Source organism: Coenobita brevimanus, chromosome 90 (genome assembly GCF_032717465.1).
Source record: "Coenobita brevimanus isolate Jiangsu-jjx chromosome 90, ASM3271746v2, whole genome shotgun sequence".
NCBI classification, from domain to species: Eukaryota; Metazoa; Arthropoda; class Malacostraca; order Decapoda; family Coenobitidae; genus Coenobita; species Coenobita brevimanus.
Genome location: NC_137043.1, coordinates 34459877 through 34481721, shown reverse-complemented (window position 1 = coordinate 34481721; position 21845 = coordinate 34459877). Strand labels below are relative to the sequence as shown.

Sequence of the window (21845 nt, the reverse complement as noted above, 5' to 3'; positions counted from 1 at the left end):
AAACAATAAAAACAGTGCCAAAGTACTGACAGGAATGTGTGACTATGCAAACTAGGATCACTAACAGAATTAGATAAATTCTGGATGCAGAGATGAACAGTTTTTAATTACTGACACAGATACACAATCTGATAACTAAACTGACACTGAGTATATACATATCCTGCAAGTACTTGGACGCTGCTACTCCTCACCCCGCCCTAGAGTGGGAAAGGAGGTCTGGATGATCATGATGATGATCTGAATTAAGTATTGGTGCAACCTTAACTTTAAATCAGAATGGCATATGAAAAGACTACACCTTGTCAGACAAAAAATGATGAGGCAGCATCAGAATGGGTTAATGTTATTTGTTCCAAAAGCATACAACACTCACAAGGAGTGAGAAATCAGTGCTTTGTGGTCAGTTCAGACCCCGAATCTAGTATGGCATGCACAAGTTAGTTTGGTCACCGTCATGCAGGTCACCATATTAGAAAATTGTGTCCAGTGCCTACCATCTTAACCCTTTGACCAGCAGACACTATCATTTTTTTTTTTCTTTTTTTCAGAACTTTGTTGAAAACTAGTGACCCATGATTTCTATTACTTCTTATATTTAATCCTCTATAAAGCAAAATAGCCTCATATTGTCAACTGACCTCTATCTATATATATATACTCTCAAAATAAAATAACAGGAGATGCGAGGGTGTGGGAGACAGCATAACCTCTCTGGTGAAAGGGTTAAACATTAATAAACCAGTGATAAGATAGCTTTTCCATGTTGCATAACCCAGATTTTCCTCACACCAGGTGCACTTATCACTCCACTCAGTGCTTCACCCAGCACCTTCACACTGCAGCAGTAGAAAAGTTAGCAATACTGTTCACCATTCCAGAGTCCACAGGGTGAATTCTAAGTCTAGGTTGGAAATATCACTGATAAAATTTTGCAATTCAATATAGCAGATACCATGATACAATAGCTAGTTACTCTAGAATGGAACACTACAAGATAATCATAGCCACTGGGAGGACAACACCCTACTCTGTGAGAAACTGAGCAATTCCCCCATTCAGACTCTCAGATTTGGCATGACTTGTGACATACATGAACCCTTTCAATCTGATGATGTATATATACTTTTTCTTAATCAGGACATGACCACATGATTTTGTTTACCATAAAGAGAGTTTTCAATTTAAGGTCTCTCCTATGTTGAATAAACTGTTTGGTGGTGGCAAGAAAAGTCACCAGCTTGAAGGGGTTAAAATTCAGAGTACAAGCCTTATGGTTCAGTAAATCTCAAGCCATAGAGGCAGAGCTGACCAGTCTCTTACACTGCAGGGTCTTAACACAGGGAAGCAGAGGGGAAGGGGGAAGCAACAGCTAAGTTTACACTATATGAAAACTGGCTAATTTGTTTAATAAATTTTCAGTTAGTAATTAAAATACATAAGCCATTCAGTACATTTGTATCAAAATTTTACAGCTAGTCTGGAAACAAATAAGTTTCTGCTTAAAGAAGTTCTTAAGATATATATACATATAGCAATATCTCATGCATTTCTCAAATGTAAATACTGCATGTAGACATACATATGTACAGTAATTTATTTTATAACTTACACTAAACACCAAATAATGAACAAGACCTGAAGATACCATTCCACTTGCTTTAGCTGTCTAAGGCAAGATACCTTACCATGAAATACCTGCTCCTTGACTTTAATCAAAATCAATGAAGTGTAAGTAAGTACTAATAGGCGCATTACATAATGTCCACAGTAAAGTTAATGTTAGGTAAAGAATGATATTCATAAAGATTTAACAAGGAAAGAAACAGTGAGAATTCCAAAGGGACTTACACTGGACACGCACCTGACACGACCACTACAGCAAGGCTTGTATTCTCATCAATTAGTAGGTTTTCTAGCACATCCTTCATTGCAATTTATTTTGCATAATCATCAACACCACCATCATCCCAGCCTTTTGTTTGTTCTTTCCAACCCAAAGGTTACTCTTTAAAGTTTATACTAGGCTACACTACACACATGCAGAAATAAACTGGTAAGAAAGGGTGCTAGAACCTCCTAAGCTGACTATAATACAGGCCTTAATGTTATTATGACCATGCTGCCAGCTCTTGAGGCACATTCACCACAGGCATGTTCACAGACACTTACAATGGGCCTGTCAGCCACAAAACACTACCTCACTCTAAATTGGACTTTCTTTCAAAACAGTTTTCCATAAAATTTAAAACTGACTATTTCTTTCAGACAGCCTTGGTTTTCAAAAATACTAGTATGTATGTAAACTAGTTTGAGACTCATATGATTAAATAATGTTTTATCACTAAAATTTACTGTACTATTTCACCGAGATATTTTTTCTAGAATACAAATCCTATGAACAATTCTGTCATATTGTAAATCAAGAGTAGTTGGCATGAGGAAGTGTTTGAGGATTCCAGTCTAATAGGTTAAGTGTCTGGTTATGAGCAAGTGTAGCCGTGTCAGATGAGGGGGAGGCGAGGGAGCCTGACAGGAGGGGGAGTTATGGCGAAAGTTACATTGATGAAGCCACACAGACGCTGGCAAGACAACAACGTACCAACGAAGAGGCCTTGATGGCGGGGCTGTGTGGTCCACCCCGCGACAACAGCTGTGGTGCCACCAGTGTTGTCAGTGGTCATAACAAACAGGGGTGGGGATACGGGTATGTCAAGGTCAATAGTGCCATTACACTGCTTCATTACTGCTGACACCCTTCAATACTGTGACATGTTTTATAAATTTTATTGGAGCATTTCCTAAACATTTTACTCAGCTTAGGAGAAAGCTCTTGTACTGGAAGGATTAATGAATGCTATTTCTAACCCCTCCAGTTCAGAGAGTCTCTTCTGAACATGATCACCTGAAGATAGTAAGAATAAACTAAAGAAACAGATCACCAGACTGAAGGCGTTATGCTCAAATGAGGTCATTCACACTGCTAACAATGCAGGTAATGGTTCTAGTGACAGAAATTAGCTGTATTCAATTTCTTAAAAATATATTTTTGGAAGGGAGAGGGGGCAGGTGAAAAGAAAAAAATAAAAATTGCCCCATACCCAGACATATTTTTGATATTACTGTATTCTACAACCTAAAAACTAATTTAGTGGTACCAGTAGCCTACTCCTAATATTAATAGTCCATCCTCACTTACTACTATTTCTTACAAAGTTTAGGACAGTCTAAGCTCATAGACTTAATCATTACGTAGTACCAATATTGTTGTAAGCATTATGTATATCAGCATATCTCTTTCCTAAAACTGTAACTGTTCAAACTGATATAAACAAGATTAAATATGGCTGTCAGAGCTACTACACACTACTAATATTTAATATTCCCTGGTAAGCCCTGCATTATCAACTATCATTATGACACTTTTGTGCTAAACTACAGTATTAACATCCAGTCTGTATGAGAAATGTTACCTATACAGTAATTCCACCATACAGTATCACAGGAAGAGTGTTCCTGATGCTGAAAATAAAGCCACTTCAAACACTGTACACACAAACACACACCAGTAGGTAGCAATTTAATACAGCAAAAGCATGCCTGTAACTCCTCAAAAGGGCCACTCTCAAGCAATGTAAAAATTAATTTGAAGTGACTTTATTCCAAGACAGCAAAACCATGCTGTGTCCTTTCCAAGTTGTTACAATACTTTTGTCAACACTGCAATAAAAAACTGAAATATTCCAAGATACACTCTTCTTAAAGCCCTCTAAAGATGAGACTAATTAGACTGTATGGTAAATAAAAATAAATATAATTACAAAAGGCTTGGGAGGGATTTTTCAGAACTAATACTTTAATGTATCACTAATTTAAGTATATCAAAACCATCTGACAGTACCGGATATGTGCTTAACTGAGCAAAACAAAACAAGACAGTCTTGTGTTTTGTAAGTCTTTAATTCCCATCTTTAAATGGCTAACTAAAATGCATTTGACTTTACACATGCCTGGGCACTGCAGCCAAAACACCAGGCACATATTCTGATAAATGCACAGTGAAGGGAGCCTTACCTTCTCAAGAGTCCTCTCATATGTGCGAACACTCTCTATCAGGGAGATGGCAAAAGGGTAGAGCTGGTTGGCCTGGTGAGCCTTGTTGACGATGGCTAACGGCACACGGAAGCCCAGGTTCTTCAAGTTACGCACCTGCACATATTCATTATTAGAGAAATATCAAACACTTTCTTAATTTATTTACTTTTCAGACACTTGGCATGGCCCAAATCAGCTTCCAGTATAACTGCATATCCCTTTATGGATTCAAGTGTGAAAGATTAAGAAAGTCCTTTTTTTTTCTAGATAACCATTTGACTCCTCTAGTTAAAGACCTGTTATGTCAAATTTATTTTTCACAAAATTAACTCACTCTTTCAGTTAGACACACACACACACACACACACACACACACACACACATACAAAGCTATATCCAGAAAGCAATGTTAGTTCTATATTATATACACACTCCAGGTACTTGCCTCCTTGGACAAAGTGATGATCTCAGGCAAGAAGTTGACTCTCAGCTTACATTCATTGCCTTTCCCTGTTTTGGAACGGTGTGTGTCAATGGCAAAAATTCTGCCAGACACGCCGAGATTTCTCTGCTGAACCTGATGACAAAAAGTATGAGGAAGTCTACCTCATTACTGATAACCAGCTGCAGAAGAATATTCATCAGAAAGGAATATGACTGGTGTCAGATGACTTTTATAAAAGATGAATAAGACATGTAGTTGTATATTACTAGTATATATACCATCATCCACACAATCGTTTCCATTTTGCTCAAAGCTCATTAGTTCCTCTTAAATTTAATACACTGCAGACATGAAAAACAGAAACCAGCACTGTATCAATAATATCTCTGTTCATTCTACACAAAGTTTTTTCAGTCATATATGCCAAAAAACAATGTGTGAATCTGAGAATGCAAAATTTACAATCATACCTTTCTGGCCCAGTCATCAAAGATTTCTTGTGTGTTCAACTTGAGCCTGAATGAGTCACCATCGGCCTTCAGCTTCTGCCCCTCCACATGACTCTCCCAACCCTTGCCAAGTACATCCTCCACTCGCCGCATGTACGCTGTCAGCTGCCGATCTATTTGTTTGGCCCATATGATAGATCCCGATACTGGTGGAAGGTCTCGCACATGGCTCATACGGCAGCACTTGCTCTGTGGGTACTGAACCTGCAAACATGATGAGAAGATGAATGAGGTGACTGTACAAAGACGAAAAGAACTGAATGACTGACTGAATTACAAACTGCACCCTATAAAAAACACTGTATACACTAGGTACACACTTCAACAAAGGTCTCCTTTCAGGGACAACAACTTAGCTCCTAAAGCAGGAAGTGCACAGTGTTGTGCATACATGATTGTAATGCAGTAGGCATCATCTACTGTACTATATATACTGATAACCTATTATAATAAAGCAAGGTGCATGGGTGTATGTAAATCAGCTTAAAATGGTTTAACCATGGATGAACAGTCCATTAAAATATAACAACATTACTCTGCAATATCTGATTAAATTCCAGTGGACTATTTAAGGCTCAATTTAATTATCACAAACTGACTGAAGCTCACATTTGACAATACCTTCCATGTCCTGCAAGTAAAATTATGCAAAAAAATATTGTTCATCACAAACACACAAGACCCCATCTAACTTCTGGTACCTTACACTGGCCCTTCAAAAGTTTTCAGAGCCACTTCATTTTTACTACCCAACCATGAACACAACATCATATAACACGATAGTCATTCACCCTCAAAAAAAAAAAAATAATAATAATAATAATACTGTAATAATAATAATAAATAAAGGGTAAATAAGTAAATAAATGCAGTATATATAAAAAAATTACCTTAAATTTCTCATGCAGGCTCTCAATATCATCCTTCACTCGCTGAATGAGCTGAGTCTGGTACTCCCTGATGGCACCTCGGATGTGTGGCCTAACAAACAACGCATTGAAGCGAGAGAAAATACGGAACATCTCATTTGCATTTTTGGCTGTTCCCAGTTGATCTCTCAGGCGTGCTGTGATGCGTGTCTGTGAAGGAATGCAACATCATGGGTAAATTTCAGAATAAATATCAAGTTTGGCTTTCACTTCCATTACCCTGCTTTGGTAAGGGAGTATTGCAGGTTTTGTGCATCTGGTATCATCTTTCAAGCATTGAAAATTTCCTGATGGGGCAAAAAGAATTGGATGAGGGATGGATGGAGGAAAAAACAGGCTGTGGAATTATCTGCACTTAGTTTTATCTTCATGCAGAGTATATTTTATATCATTATTATTATTTGTTTACAATGACGATCATTAAAAATGCACATGACTGACAAAATTGGATTTATACTAGTATACCCCTACTGGAAAGTAACAACTTTTACCTTCACTCATTATCTTTACAGTACAGGTAACTCGCACGGAACACGTGGGTTTCGTTCCTACCGTGCCGTGTTCCGTGCGAAATCGCGTATATTTAAACTACTCCGTATTTTGCTCCCTAGACCCCCCAAAGGTGTTGTTTTGCTGTTATCTGTCACTGGTAATCACTAGAAAGCACTTTAAGTGGTTAGAAGGTTTATTTAATGTTATAACTCACAAATACAGTACTCCAGAGCAAAACTTCAACACACAAATAATGTACGTAAACACAACGAAACATTCCGACGCCAATCATAGGTAATCATATAAATCAGGTTAACTGGTACCAGTGCTTTAACTTACAAGTACATACCAGAACAGTACATATTTAACTTAGAAGTGCAGTACTGTGATATCGAATGATTTCAGTACATAATCTGGTAGGAATGGCTGAAAAAAAGAAAATGTTATGAATACATTTTCACTTTTTAGATATATATTTATGGTAGTTTCGAGTTATTTTTTTACGTTATCGTTGTGCCCATGCTTGGAAAAGGGAGCGAAAGAGTTGAATTTTCAGTCCTAAATGAGAAAACTGCACGTCTTCCAAGGCTAGACTCTGCCACGGGAGAATACAGTGGAGGGTCAGTCCGATTAGCAATAAAGAAGTTGTGTCACAACTTCCAGCTCCCACACCACGAGAATGGCTAAAAATAGAATCGTAATGCAGTTTCAGAACTAACAATAAGTCTAATTATTACGAATACAGATACAAAGCAGAAATAAATACATTTACAGACGGGGAAAACGTACTTCTTCCGTCATAACATGTTCATCTTTCTCTATCATTTTACGTTCATCTTTATCATTTTACCTTGTTATTTTCGCAATATATATTGCTGTCTCGTAAACAGGGTGGTTGTTTGTGTTTTGCAAGAGAGGAAAAAGATTGTATTTTCTGTCTGGGTCGAGATAATGGGTGTACCTGTGTGTGGTTAGGCATGGCCACGAGCGAAAAAATCGTACATCCACTCATCACGATAGCAGGTGGTCAACTGACAGATGATACATGAGAGGCCCGAGGGTGAAGTCAAGGTCAGTCTCATGTCCCAGATTTTCGTTCACTTCCCGAAAGTTTATTCACAGTTTTCTACAAGTTGCATTGCATCAAATGATCCAAACCATTACAGCAAACCTGAGCAAATACGTAAAGATACCAAGACAAAAATGTATTTTTCTTTTATTATAAGTCTTTAACGAACAAACAAAAAAGGCAATATTCCGACCCCGATCAAGGGTAATCATATAAATCAGGTTAACTGGCTACAAGGCTTTATTTAATGCTTTAATTGCTTACAAGTACATACCAGAACAGTAAATATTTAACTTACAAATACAGTACTGTAGAAAAGCAGTACAGTAAGAGTTTAACGAACAAACAAAAAAGGCAATATTCCGACGCCGATCATGGGTAATCATATAATTCGGGTTAACTGGTTACAAGGCTTTATTTAATGATTTAACTTTATTTAAGTGCTTACAAGTACAGTACATACGAGAACAGTAAATATTTAATTTACAAATACTGTACAGTATTGTGGAAAAAACGAACAAATAAAAAAGGCAATATTCTGACGCCTATCAGGTAAACTGGTTATAAGACTTTATTTCTTGCTTTAACGTTATTTAATAGTACTTTAAGTTGCACATAAACTTACCAGAACAGTGCAGTACTGTAAATATTTAACTTACAAATACTGTGTTACTGTACTCGGGAATGTCTCACTCACTAATTTCCCGCCTAGATCGTCACGTAATCAAAACAAACCGCGCACTGCGGTGACATTCGAGGATTTGATCTTTCAAAGGCTTCTCCTGCGTTAATTTGTAGTTTTCATAATGGTTTTTTAATCTTACGTTGTCTTATATGTATCCCAGCCCTTCCCGTGTATAATTGCGAGCGCGTTCCGTGAGATCGTGTTCCGTGCGAGTTACCTGTACAGGTATTAATATACAGTACATTATATACATCATCCAATCCTGTGTTGCCTCATGAGGGTAGAAGCCCAGGGGTTGGCAAGTTGGGGTTGGCAAGTTGGTCCTGACATTTAAGATGGGAGTGACCAGCCTAACTTATCCTTGAGTGGCATTACGTGAGAAATAAACCCCAACAACCCCTTGGATATAAACCTACACAGGCTCAATCCAATTGGAGTGCCTTAATTACCCACTAAACCACCAAGCGTCATAATTTGGTTATATCATTACCACCCAGCAGAGTAAATGATTCTTGGTGTACAGGAAACCATTTGGCTTGTCACTAAGTGTAGAGTCACCCACAGGCAGAAGGAAGAGGAATGAATGAAGGAAAAAAGACAGAATAAAGAGCATAGAGTCAGCCATTGGCAGAACGAAGATGAAAGAATGAAGTAAAGAAAGACAAGAGGAAGAAAAGAAAGAAGGAAGGAAGACAGGAATGGGCAGTCACCCGAAAGCAGCACTACACTGAGTATATATGTGGGTGATGAGTGCCCCCAGCTACATTTCGTTTCGTTTTCAAAGGCTCCAACATGCTTGCATGTGTCAGCCTTGGTCACTTAATGGCAGCTTTTCACGCTGCATGATCCATTGCAGCCTCCCTGTTCAGTCCCTTAACCCTAAGGTCACACTTAATGACCTCGTCCCATGTCTTTCTCGGTCTACCCCTCATAACCCCACCACCAATATTAACACTTCTCACCTTCCTCACCCAATTATCATCCCCCATCCTCTCCACATGTCCAAACCACCTCAATCTACCTCTCCTCATCACAACACCAATACACTCCAGTCCCATCCTACCTCTCAACTCTTCCATCGTAAACCCAGCCCCTCCAGGCCTTGGACGCAGGGACGCACTCCACATCCACCTAATCATTGTCATTTCTGTATGTCTGAGCCGGCGAATATCTTCCTCCTTCACTGCCCAGGTCTCACTACCATACAGCATTACACTCCTAACACATGCTGCATACAAAGATCCCTTAGCACATAGGGAGAGTCCTCTCAATGTCAGGAGAGGCAAGAGCTCCCTGAACTTCTTCCAACCACTTCTCACCCTAGCCACAGAGCTAGCTCCAGCCCCACCTCCAGCACACAACATGTCTCCCAAATAACAAAACTCTTCCACACATTCAAGAGATTTACCAGCAAGTTCAATCCTTTCACGTCTGACAATCTCCACCTGCTCACCCCGACACGCCGTACACATAAAATCAGCATTATCTCGCAGTCTACCTCTGATACCATAACATCTCTTATGCACCCATTTATCACACACACTGCACAAGATGGAATTACTTCCCACGCCCTTGTAGCAAACTGCACATGGCCACTCTCCCTCGTCTTTGACAGTACCGCCACCAACCCTAGATATCATCACTTTTGTTTTATCTGCATTTACCCTTAAATCCTTTTGCCTCATACCATCTCTCCACTTCCTAAACCTTTCCTCCGCCTCCCTTTCGTTCTCTGCAATCAACACCAGATCATCAGCATACAACAACTCCCACGGGAGTCCATCTCTAAAGTCACGTGAAAGGGCTTCAAGTACCATGATAAACAACACGGGACTCAAGACTGACCCCCGATGCACGCCAACATTCACGGAAAACTCATCATTCAAATCTCCATTCACTCTTACCTGGGTGTGAGCACCCACATACATGGCCATAATCACCCTAACCAGCCACTCCTCCAAGCCAAGCGTTCTCATTGCCCACTTCACCACCTCCCTAGGGACTCTGTCAAAGGCCTTTTCCAAATCAACAAAAACAAAATAAAGATCCCTTCTCCTGCCAATATATTTTTCCTGAAGCTGTCGAACAATGAATATGGCATCAGTGGTCCCCCTACCTGGCATAAACCCAAACTGCATCTCATCAATATTCACTCTTTCTCTACCAATGTAAAAAAACTGGAAATTAAGCAAAATCTAATTCTACAGTCAATCGAATAATAGCCAACACGTAGAACGAAAGAATTACGTTACAGTATCAGTAAGTGTTCTTTGCTACGAGAGGAATCAGTCCACCATGAATAATTCCCACACAAAATCAAAATAAACTGTAAAGCAAACATTTTTAAAGCCTCACCTCCACACGGTCAATTCTCTCATCATAACGCTTCAATGCAGCCTCCCACATCTCTGTCCCTTCCTTGCTGATGTCTAGACCATCAACTTCCTTCACATTCTCATAAGCTAGATTCACCTGAAAAATAAATATTAAATCATAAACTGGCAAAAGAAAAACACTCACTGCCTGTATTGAAGAAGTACCAGTACTCTCACTATGACAATGACCATGGTTAAGATCAGCACAGCAATTAAATTTTTAAAAACCTGCGGACCTGAATAATCACGAAACAGTAAACCTCTTCTATACATGGCCTAAAGACCTATGAGACTCACTCTTATAAATCTTTTTACTACCGCCCAAATTCAGCAAACACAGAAAATTCCCATTAATGAAAGTCTGCTCTATCAAAATCTTCTATTCACATTACTAGGAGGTTCTGGAGTCTATGATATTTCTCGACTCTGACTCCAACTCCAGAAATTTTACAAGTACCGTGAACCGGGGTGAATTCAGACACGGGGTGGCTTCGGACGAAATTTGCATAAAAAGATTAAATGCTACGCAGCTGCTAAACGAAGAAAGATATCGCATATCTTTAAACTGGATAATGTTCCATAGGTTTTGTAAAATGTTATGTATAATTATCTTTTTAAAATATTATTTTCCACTGGTGAATATATTGTAATAAAGACAATGCTATTTTTTGGTGAAAAAATGAAAACGGGAAAACTTGGTCTGGTGTGAACGAATCATAACAAACCGCACGCTTATACACATTTAGAGGTTTACTTTAACGTCTAACTTGAAGATTGGAACAGAGAAAGGGTTAAAATCTGCATTTTAAATGTATGTAAACATGACATGAGTGAATGTGTACGCATTTTTGGGATTTAAAGGGGTAACTTCGGACAATGGATATTTAAAGGGTTGAGGTCAGACAGCATATCTAATTTGCTTTTTTTATATGTAATAAAACATATTTTGTACAATGTACACAGTCTGCATGCTTATCTTTGTTTTTGCTGCTAAGAAATATGATGTGAGAACACATATTATTTAAGTTACCATATGGTACGGTACCGGTATGATATCCTTATAGTTCGTCTCCACTCCCTCCTCTTGTTCCTCATTCCTAACTCCTGTTTCTCCTTCCCAAGCTCCTTCTCTCATTCCTTCCCAAGCTCCTTCACTCTTTAGCTCTTTCCTTCCTATCTTCTGTTCCTCCATTCCAAGTTCCCTTTAATTAGGCATTTAAATAGCCGGCATGCTTTAAACCGTCCGGTCAGTCAGTCACAATCGTGCCTTTAACCTGCGCATAGCGTGAGAATGTACTCCCTATAATGTATATGTATAATCAACTAAACTGGGGTTGTAAGTCAATGGAAAATTTATTTTTTCATCTATTTTTGCTATATATCACTACTATTTACTTGTAATTTTTCTGTATTTTTTTGTATTTTTTTCAGCAATTTTTTTAAAAGTCGCGCAGTGTCCGAAGACCCCCCAGAACTGTCCAAACATTCAGCTGAGCTACTAGGGGCCCATTTCAGTGCATTTCTAATGAGTGTCCAGGGTCACCCCAAGGCAGTCCGAAGTCTCCCCAGTCCGGGGTGACCTCGGACACCTATAAAATATTTTACTACGTCTAGATGGAGATACTGAGATTATCTGGCTGTTAGATACTTACAGGTTATTGGCTCACGTACGTATGTAATACTTAACATCAGTATTTTGGCCAAAATAAATTGTGTCAGGATGAAATAACCTTCAAAATCGTACGAAGTCACCCCGGTTCACGGTACAACTCCAATTCTGACTTCAGTATACAGTATCCTGTACTAATAATAAGGCACATGAACATGATGCAGGTAAATGAATAATATTCATGAATTTTTATAGATGCAATTCTTAAATCTCTATTCTAAATTCTCTACTTAGAGTGCTTGCATAATAACAAATAAACTGTTATGCATGGTTGAAAAATAAATTGAATAAAGTATTGAAAAGATATGATTGATACCACTTCTGAATTAAAATGCTCAAGAGTTGAAGTTGTGGGAATTTTACTGACTCCAACCAAAAACAGATGATTCCACAACTCCGGCTTATATTCCACAACCCTAATTACTAGTATGACACCTTTAAGATCACATATTTCTGCTTTACCACAACTGCTACAAAAGACAACAAACTGTTAGTCACTTCACTTTCACTCTCACAAACCTTCATCATTTGGCCTATCATATATTACCTTACTTTTCCTTTACAGTGGTCCACCCAATAAACACTTTATGGTCAGGTTACTGTCTATAAGCATGATTCATCTGATGATGGGGCAAATAAATTACAGCATATATTCATTAATACTGTTCAGTTTATGATAATGATACAAATGTAAAAAATGATGAGACGGCAAAATCATACAAAACAGTAAGCTATAAACATACCTCTTCAATTGCATTAAGGTCAGCTGCATCCATCTCTGGTTTCAGGTCAGCAGTATCCCCATCGGCTAACGTGGTGGTCTTGACCACAGTGGGCCGCAGCACCCGCACTATAACTGTACGCAGCTGCTCATGCTGACGTCGGAACTTGCGCATTTGTTCCATCCTGGTCTGCAGCTTCTTGTGCGCAGGAGATACACGCCATACCATCTTCAGCTGCTCATCTCTTTTCTTTTTCACTATATCTCTGGACATGACAAACAAATTAAGCATATAAAATAATATACTAGGAGAAAATTGCATAACAACCCTCATCAAGTACGGCAACCAGCAACCTAACAGCATAAGACTTCATTACATCTTGAAATATGGTGCTGTATATGATCAGTTTTTAGAGGGACACAACTAAATGTATCCGGTATATAAATTATATTTTCAAATGCTTCCAATTTACAAAACATAGGTGCTACAAGTAATCTGCTCCATTAGTGATACAAAAATATGATGCTGAAAATATCTATCCTCACAGTTTCAACTGATGACAATTCCTGTTCCATAAAATGCAATGAATTGCAATACAGCTGACTTACTCCTAGTTTGATGCATAAGATTCCAACAACTTACAATGCTGATGATCCCAACTCCTTACAATGTCAGAAGTATACATCAAATATTCCACAGTCATGGTACTTAATTCTATCAGCTATATACTTCCCATTCTTATCATTACCTGAGTAATCCCTGAAGCTTCTCATATTCATCATCCCAGGTCACAAACACCTCACAGCATTGACCCATCACCTTCTCAAACTCATCAAAGGCTATGTGCATCAACCGCCTTGTCCCCAGAACCTAGAATGACAAAAATAAATTGTTAGCTAAAGATGCTACCTATCGTTAAGATGCATAATGATATTCTTCCAGACAATGGATGCACTTCTGAATTTTTCCTGTCCCATTCAGTAGAGGGAAATCCAAATCAGATAAAGGATTAATAATTCATTATGCACTGCTCTTTTACAAATTTCTATGCATTTAAAGGTACCGGTAGTAAACGACACTATTTTCTGCATTAATATTTGACTTCCTCACTAAGAAGACATACTGCTTGTGTGAGTTCTACACAGTAAAGAGATGGTAACATTAAAATACAGCAACTTTTCATTTTACAAATAATATCACCAAACAAAGCTATTCACCTTCAGTATCTGTGATGAAAGGTCCCTGGAGATGGCCTCAACCAGCCTAAGAGCACGCTGGATGGGGTACTTAGTAGAGCGAATCTTTCTCAGATGATTGAAAATTGCCTGCACTGCTGCACGAATTTTTTCAAGCTCAGTAGCAGCCAAAAGGTCATTCAAAGGAAAGTCTTTCATCAGTGGAGCATAGTCATTCACTGTTGCCAGAGCCTGCTTCAGACCTGAGAAAGAATGTGACAGTCTGAATCAATGGACACAAAATGGAAAATGAATCTAATCATAATTTTTATAAAATCAGACTGCAGCTGTCAAGGCATACTGCAGTACAAGAGTCTGTTCTTAAGCTATGGGTCTGCACAGGGCCTGGGAGAGATTCCTTTGGGCTCTGGTGTTAAGAAACATTACAGGGATCTTAACTTTCAGCCATACTGACATGAAGCTTCCCCACCTCATTCCACAAACAAATATACAGTAATTCTGATGATATACAGTACATTCTTTTCTTTATAAATAAAAGATGACCAAGCTTCTTACACCAAGACTAGGCAACAGTAAAATCTATTTGTTATATATTAGCAAGGTCCTTCCTTGCTCTCTGGGCCCCTCCCTGTTCCCAGGCCCTGGTGTTTTCATACCACGAACAACCTCCTATCTCCTGGGCCCTGGGTTTCCATACTGGACATACCTGTGTCAGTGTCAAAGGAAACTGTGGCATGGAAGCGTTTGCCATGCTTGAGAACATCAAGAGTGAGTGACACCTCCAAACTCTCTCGTTTGTCTTGGATCTTAAGTAAGGCACGCTCCAAGTTCAACCAGAAACTGATCTCCTGGAGAGCTGTTCCACTAGAGGGGTCACGATCTAGCTTTGTCACCTGTAATATAATATGAATTCTTGGTCATTCATTACACACAACGCCATCTAAAAAGTGATTACGAAACTTATAAAATCTGCACTAACTAGTCGCATAATTATTCAGTTCCTGGAGGGGTCATGGTGAACATAAAATCTGCACTAACTAGTCGCATATTTATTCAGTTCCTGGAGGGGTCATGGTGAACCCTACTTGTCTTCAATTATTGTCAACAGTCACATTAGACAGCTACAAAAGTTATAATGAAAGCAGTTTACAGACCAAGCTTTGCCTTATCAATTTGATCCAAGTTTTTATCAACTTTCAATTAAAGTAAGACATCAAAAACTCATCCATAACAGGACAGTAAATGCTATCACGATAGGTCAGACTAGGAATATGCAGTTTCATAATTATAATTACATCAACTTCCTAGCACTAATTTCCACTATGGAGTGTGGTAGATAACATCCAACAAATGAGCGAGATCATAAGAGCAGTTCTACCAACAGTGCCAAGTGAAATAGGCTACACAATCATCACCAAATACAAGAGAGATAGTCACTGTCAAATACCAGGTCGGCAAAGAGTTACAATTTTCTTGTGCAAACTCCATAGATACTGTATATGTTTCATTCATCCACTTGACAATTCTTTTCCTTCCTCAACTGCCACATCTCACTATTTAACACTCCATCTACAGTATCACCTCAACTCTGGCCTTCCAAGTCTCCTCCTAACTTCAGATCCATTCAATTCCATTTTTACTATCTTATTCATAATCAATTTATCTTTTCTGTACCTAAGCTCGCACACACTTCAACCCTCTGATCAACCAATTCCGTACTTCATCTCCTCAAATCTCTACATACATACCAATACTTTCTCTATTGTATGCCAACATAACACACCTAAATAGTCCCAGAGTCAATGCTTTTACTCATTAATTCATATTTATGCCATATCAAACTCCCACAAGCTTGGGCTGAAGTACCACAACCATAACAAGGGAAATATGTTAAGATGCAAGGATCATAAAGAGTACATCAAATAGGCAAAGACTGGGAATGAGGTATGTGGTTAAGGAACACACAATGAAACAATAACCTCAGGACTTTTGCCATGTCTACCTTTTATGGCGGATTTTCTGGTGGAGAACATCGTTTTTGTTTTTTTCCATTTTTGAAGACTCCAAGAAGCTTGCATGCGTCAGCCTTGGTCACCTACTGGCGGCTCTCCATGCCGCTCAATCTCTGGCAGCTTCCCTATTTAGTCCCTTAACCCTGAGGTCACACTCAATGCTCTTGTCCCAGGTATTTTTTGGTCTACCTCTCGTTACCATACCCCCAACATTAACAGTTCTCTCTTTCTGCACCCAATTATAATCCCCCATCCTCTCCACATGCCCAAACCATCTCCATCTACCTCTTCTCATCACAACAATACACTCCAGTCCTATCCTACCCCTCACCTCTTCCATCGTAAACCTAGCCCCCCCCCAGGCCTTGCACTCAAGGACGCACTGCACATCCACTAAATCAATGCCATTTCTGTATGTTTGAGCCTGCAAATATCCTCTTCCTTTACTGCCTAGGACTCACTACCATACAACATTGCACTCCTATATTGTATGGTATTACACGAGGTTTCTGTCCACGCTGAACTGACCTTAGGACACCTGTGTTACCATTTGACAGGCGTACCACCCCAGTCAAACTCCCCATCTGATTTTGTCCTCAAAGTGGATCACTCAAACAAACACAGGCTATATAAATCAACAAATAAAACCATATACAGTACAATCTAAGCAAATAAGTAAGGAGTGGGTAGCAGAACCTGTATGACTGAAAAGATTAGTCACTTGTGCAAAAGGAACAACAGCCTTGAAACTTTTACCATGGATGTCCTCTATAAAGTAGGGTTCCTGGAAGAGTTAATTCCATCAGATAAATAGAGAGAAAAACAAATCTTCCAATTATCAATCAAAATGAATTGATGAAAACTAAAGCTGTTGCCAATTTATCTATCACTACGTACCTTCTGAATCTCTCTGATCCATCTGGCCACACCATTCTGCAACTGGTTGAGGAAGTTGGAGTCCTCAACCCTTTCTCCAAAATCAGCCACCTTGGGCCGGGTTCCTTCATCAGCACATTTCTTAATTACCTGAAAATTTTGAGCATTGTAAATATGAATAAAAACAAACACTTGGGGGGAGGGAGCGACTCTGAGTAAAATATAAACTCTCACACTGAAGCAAGCAAGTGGTTAATTAAGTTATGAACGATGTACTAGAAACTAACACTGTATTTAATAACAAAATCCTAAGGACCATAAGAATAGCCCCCAATATTTCACCATAATCCTCTTATTAGTGTCTCTTAATCTGCTGGACAGAACGATGGAAATCAAAATATGAACCCCATCCAACTGTACAGTAATGAAAAAAAAAAAAAAAAAAAAAAAAAAAAAAAAAACTAATGTCAAGGTACGGAGCCTATGTAAAAAATAAATATAATAATAATTCAAGGTCAATACAAATTCAAACACTTCTAGTTAGTAACCATACTTGGGCAACAGTAGGGTGGATAGGGAGGGAGATGTCTGGAATGTCAATGTTTTGCTGAAGGTGTAACAGACCCATCTCCAGCTCAGCAATCTTCTTCTCCACAGAGGGGGCCATCTTGTCTCCATCCCTATAGATTTATACAAGTTCACCAATTGGGCAAATATGCACAGCTATGAAAAAAAGCTTACAGATATCTCTGCTTACTGTGTTAATGGAAGGTGTAACATGTCATATATTTATGAGACAAAAAATATATATCTATATATATATATCGTTTCGTTTCGTTTTTAAAGGCTCCAACTTGCTTGCATGTGTCGGCCTTGGTCACCTAATGGCGGCTCTCCACGCTGCACGATCCATTGCAGCCTCCCTGTTCAGTCCCTTAACCCTAAGGTCACACTTAATGACCTCATCCCATGTCTTTCTCGGTCTACCCCTCATAACCCCACCCCCAATATTAACACTTCTCACCTTCCTCACCCAATTATCATCCCCCATCCTCTCCACATGTCCAAACCACCTCAATCTACCTCTCCTCATCACAACACCAATACACTCCAGTCCCATCCTACCTCTCAACTCTTCCGTAGTAAACCCAGCCCCTCCAGGCCTTGGACGCAGGGACGCACTCCACATCCACCTAATCATTGTCATTTCTGTACGTCTGAGCCGGCGAATGTCTTCCTCCTTCACTGCCCAGGTCTCACTGCCATACAGCATTACACTCCTAACACATGCTGCATACAAAGACCCCTTAGCACATAGGGAGAGCCCTCTCAATGTCAGGAGAGGCAAGAGCTCCCTGAACTTCTTCCAACCACTTCTCACCCTAGCCACAGAGCTAGCTCCGGCCCCACCTCCAGCACACAACATGTCTCCCAAATAACAAAACTCTTCCACACACTCAAGAGATTCACCAGCAAGTTCAATCCTTTCACGCCTGACGATCTCCACCTGCTCACCCCGGCACGCCGTACACATAAAATCAGCATTATCTCACAGTCTACCTCTGATACCACTACATCTCTTATGCACCCATTTATTACACACACTGCACAAGATGGAATTACTTCCCACGCCCTTGTGGCAAACTGCACATGGCCACTCTTCCTCGTCTTTGACAGTACCGCCACCAACCCTAGATATCATCACTTTTGTTTTATCTGCATTTACCCTTAAACCCTTTTGCCCCATACCATCTCTCCACTTCCTAAACCTTTCCTCCGCCTCCCTTTCATTCTCTGCAATCAACACCAAATCATCAGCATACAACAACTCCCACGGGAGTCCGTTTCTAAAGAACATTCGGTTTGGCTATACAGGTATTACAAAGAAAAAGACATGGAAAACAGAACACAATAATGGAAATGGACTATTGGTGAACTTTTGCTCGAGCCTGTGTATGAAATATGTAACACGGTAATATCAGCCAATAGCAAGTATATTTGTGCCCTTACATTTTCTTATAAATAGCCTAGCCTTGGGCTTCTATGGACAGGTCAGCTTAACAAGGGACTCATGGTTATTTTGTTTGTTTTTTTCATCTTAAATCCAGTGAAGGTACATGCTATCTAACATGATGCAGAACAGCTAAAATGCACACTAAAATCAAGATACTGACATACATCTCATTTATATATATATCTAGTACATAATAAATAAATAAGCCAGCTCTCACATGACAAAAGAGCATAAGGTATGTAGTGTGACATAGTGGAACGGATGAAAACCACCTCGCATAAAGATAAGCAAGCTGAAAAAGTTTTTATGTTTTAGGTTTCCAAATGTTAAGTGTTGCTGGTGCATGCTGTTGTTACTAGTCTCTCTGGCTGAGCAGCCCCATCAAATGCAGGCAAGCAACTGCCCCCACAGAGCTGTCCCATGCAGTCAATGTAAACCTACCCATTACAGTAGTATGCATAAACCAATACAATAAAATAAAATATGGCTTGTACTATTGTAGCTCTGTTAATCAGTGATGTAGCAAGAGGAAGATATCAGGATACACAGAAGCTGAATAATTTTAAAAGGACAACGAGGTCCTAATTGAACACAAGATAACCATGAGGAAGGAGGCATTAAAGATATTCTCTCATAACCACCCACTGTAGAGAAACTCCTAAAAGGGAGCAAGGCATCAGGAAGAGATACACAGGTCACTGGTTTTAGTAACCTTCAACATTAGCATGCTTCATAAATTACAAATGAAAGCATTATGGCATGATGAATGATCTTATGATACAATTTTACAATAAAAATTATCACTCAAAACATTCACTGACCAACAGAGTATAATAGCTACCATAAGCAAACATATGTCAGATTTGAACACCTAGACAAAACACAAACTCTTCATTACTGGCTCCTTAAGATGGTTAATTACTTACCGCTCTATCTTGCCGGTCTCCTTTACATAAGCCTTAAAATACGGAGCAAAAGCATTTGCCACATAGTCATGGAGGGTCTCATATGGTGAACCTTCACTCAAACTCCATGTTCGAACTTGTGCCGACACTGGCTTATCTGCTTCAATCACACCCCCTCTCTTCAGGCACAGCAAGCTGGAGGTGCAGAGATGAAAGATTATTACATACATAATACAAATGTTAAAGAAACATATAGTTGTTTTTTAACTCAAGAACTTCTAGATATAAACTTGTGAGAAGCATTTTTTTTTTCTTTTTTTTAACTACAAAATGCTGTACTTCAGTGTAATAGCACCTAAAAACTAATAATACAGTAATTTACTTGAAGCAAACAAAAAAAATTTTTTTTTGGTTTCTACTTATGTTCATAATTTTCATTGATGATCTGTATATATTTGGACTCCTAATTTCAACTCAAGATCATGACCAACGACTGCACCTTATAATGCTGCCATTAATACATGCAACATGACTACATCCCTGCATAGCCTATGACCACAGATGGAGGAGAACAATTTTTCCAGGTTAGTGTTCATCTATGTATTCACAAAATTACCTCCTGCGGACTGGGTCCACCATCAAAACTAGCACAGAAACAATTTTATGTCATCTGTTAATCATGGGCTCCTGAATGCACATCTATGTATGACTATGTCTCAAATCACTGGGCCAACTGCTAGTGTTAACCTACCAACCACATTGAACAATCCAATGAACATGGACTATTTGTTTTGGAGTTCTAAATGCACAATTCTCTACGGATCACATGCTGCAGTTGATACCTCTGCTAGGTTCTACAGAAAAATGCTTTTATTTCAATACAAACCTGTTCATTTTCACTGAAGTAAAGTAGATTCCACTTGATATATGATACAGTACTTCTTTCTCTTCCTCCTCACCCCCTTCTTCATTTTCATCTGAAAAAAAAAAAAAAAAAAAAAGTTTTCAAGCTGACTGTATTACCCAGGGAAACACAACACTTTTCTGTCCATACGCTTAAAAGCCTTCAGTGAGGGACCAGCAAAGCACTTATTCTAAAAACAATACACTGCCATACGTTTGAGTGCTTAAATGTTCTAGAGAATGGGAGACTAGCCTCTGGCCATCATGCTCTGAAAGGAATACTGTAATATGGAATGTGGTATTACTTTTATTTCTATGTGTGCTATCCATGTATTCCCTGTAGTTGCATAAGCTGGTGCTAAAATGGGTATAACTCATGTGTTTACAGGGCAGGAAGAGATGACTGTGGGACTGGATATTCCACTGCCCTAAAACAAAGGTGCTCAGTTAGGCTAATTCATGTAGCCACGTGGAATGCAAGAGGTGTACTGACAAGGTGTGAACTGAATAGCGATGTGGTGGTAGATAAAGAGACATACCATGCACCAATTCAAGGTCCACTCCCAGCATGGACTCGACCCAATGACATGTCCAATTATCACTCTACCATTCAAACGTAAGAGGATTCTTTCTTGTTCAATACTTTAAAAATAAATTTAAAAAAATATTCATAGGACCATATATGTTTTAATCCATCCATCCATCATCCAATCCCACGTCACCCCATGAGAAGCGTAGAAGCCCGAGGCAAGGCAAGTTGGATCTGACATTTAAGATGACAGTGACCAGCCTCATTCAGCCCCCTGAGTGGCATTACGTGAGAAATAACCCCAACCACCCCTTGGATATAAACCTTCACCGGATCAATCCGACTGGAGTGCTGTAATTACCCACTAAACCACCAGGTGCCATAATTTGGTTATATGGTTACCATCCAGCACAGTAAATG

General features: G+C 39.2%; 1 protein-coding gene across 4 annotated transcripts in view; it reads right to left on the bottom strand.

Annotated features, from left to right (window-relative positions):
- Window positions 1-21845, bottom strand: part of Dhc64C (dynein heavy chain, cytoplasmic) — an 88307-nt gene that overhangs the window by 60646 nt on the left and 5816 nt on the right. For 2 of the 4 annotated variants that reach the window (XM_080281692.1, XM_080281693.1), the window contains exons 4-17: window positions 20880-20970; window positions 20015-20188; window positions 17628-17754; window positions 17096-17224; window positions 14893-15079; window positions 14208-14428; window positions 13739-13860; window positions 13012-13255; window positions 10580-10696; window positions 5940-6128; window positions 5011-5253; window positions 4541-4672; window positions 4075-4209; window positions 2603-2653 (exon numbers count right to left, since the gene is read on the bottom strand). In XM_080281692.1, the coding sequence (XP_080137818.1) occupies window positions 2603-2653; window positions 4075-4209; window positions 4541-4672; window positions 5011-5253; window positions 5940-6128; window positions 10580-10696; window positions 13012-13255; window positions 13739-13860; window positions 14208-14428; window positions 14893-15079; window positions 17096-17224; window positions 17628-17754; window positions 20015-20188; window positions 20880-20970 (2162 nt within the window). The remainder of the gene's footprint in view (window positions 1-2602; window positions 2654-4074; window positions 4210-4540; window positions 4673-5010; window positions 5254-5939; window positions 6129-10579; window positions 10697-13011; window positions 13256-13738; window positions 13861-14207; window positions 14429-14892; window positions 15080-17095; window positions 17225-17627; window positions 17755-20014; window positions 20189-20879; window positions 20971-21845) is intronic. The other 2 variants (XM_080281694.1, XM_080281695.1) reach the window with 1 other exon arrangement.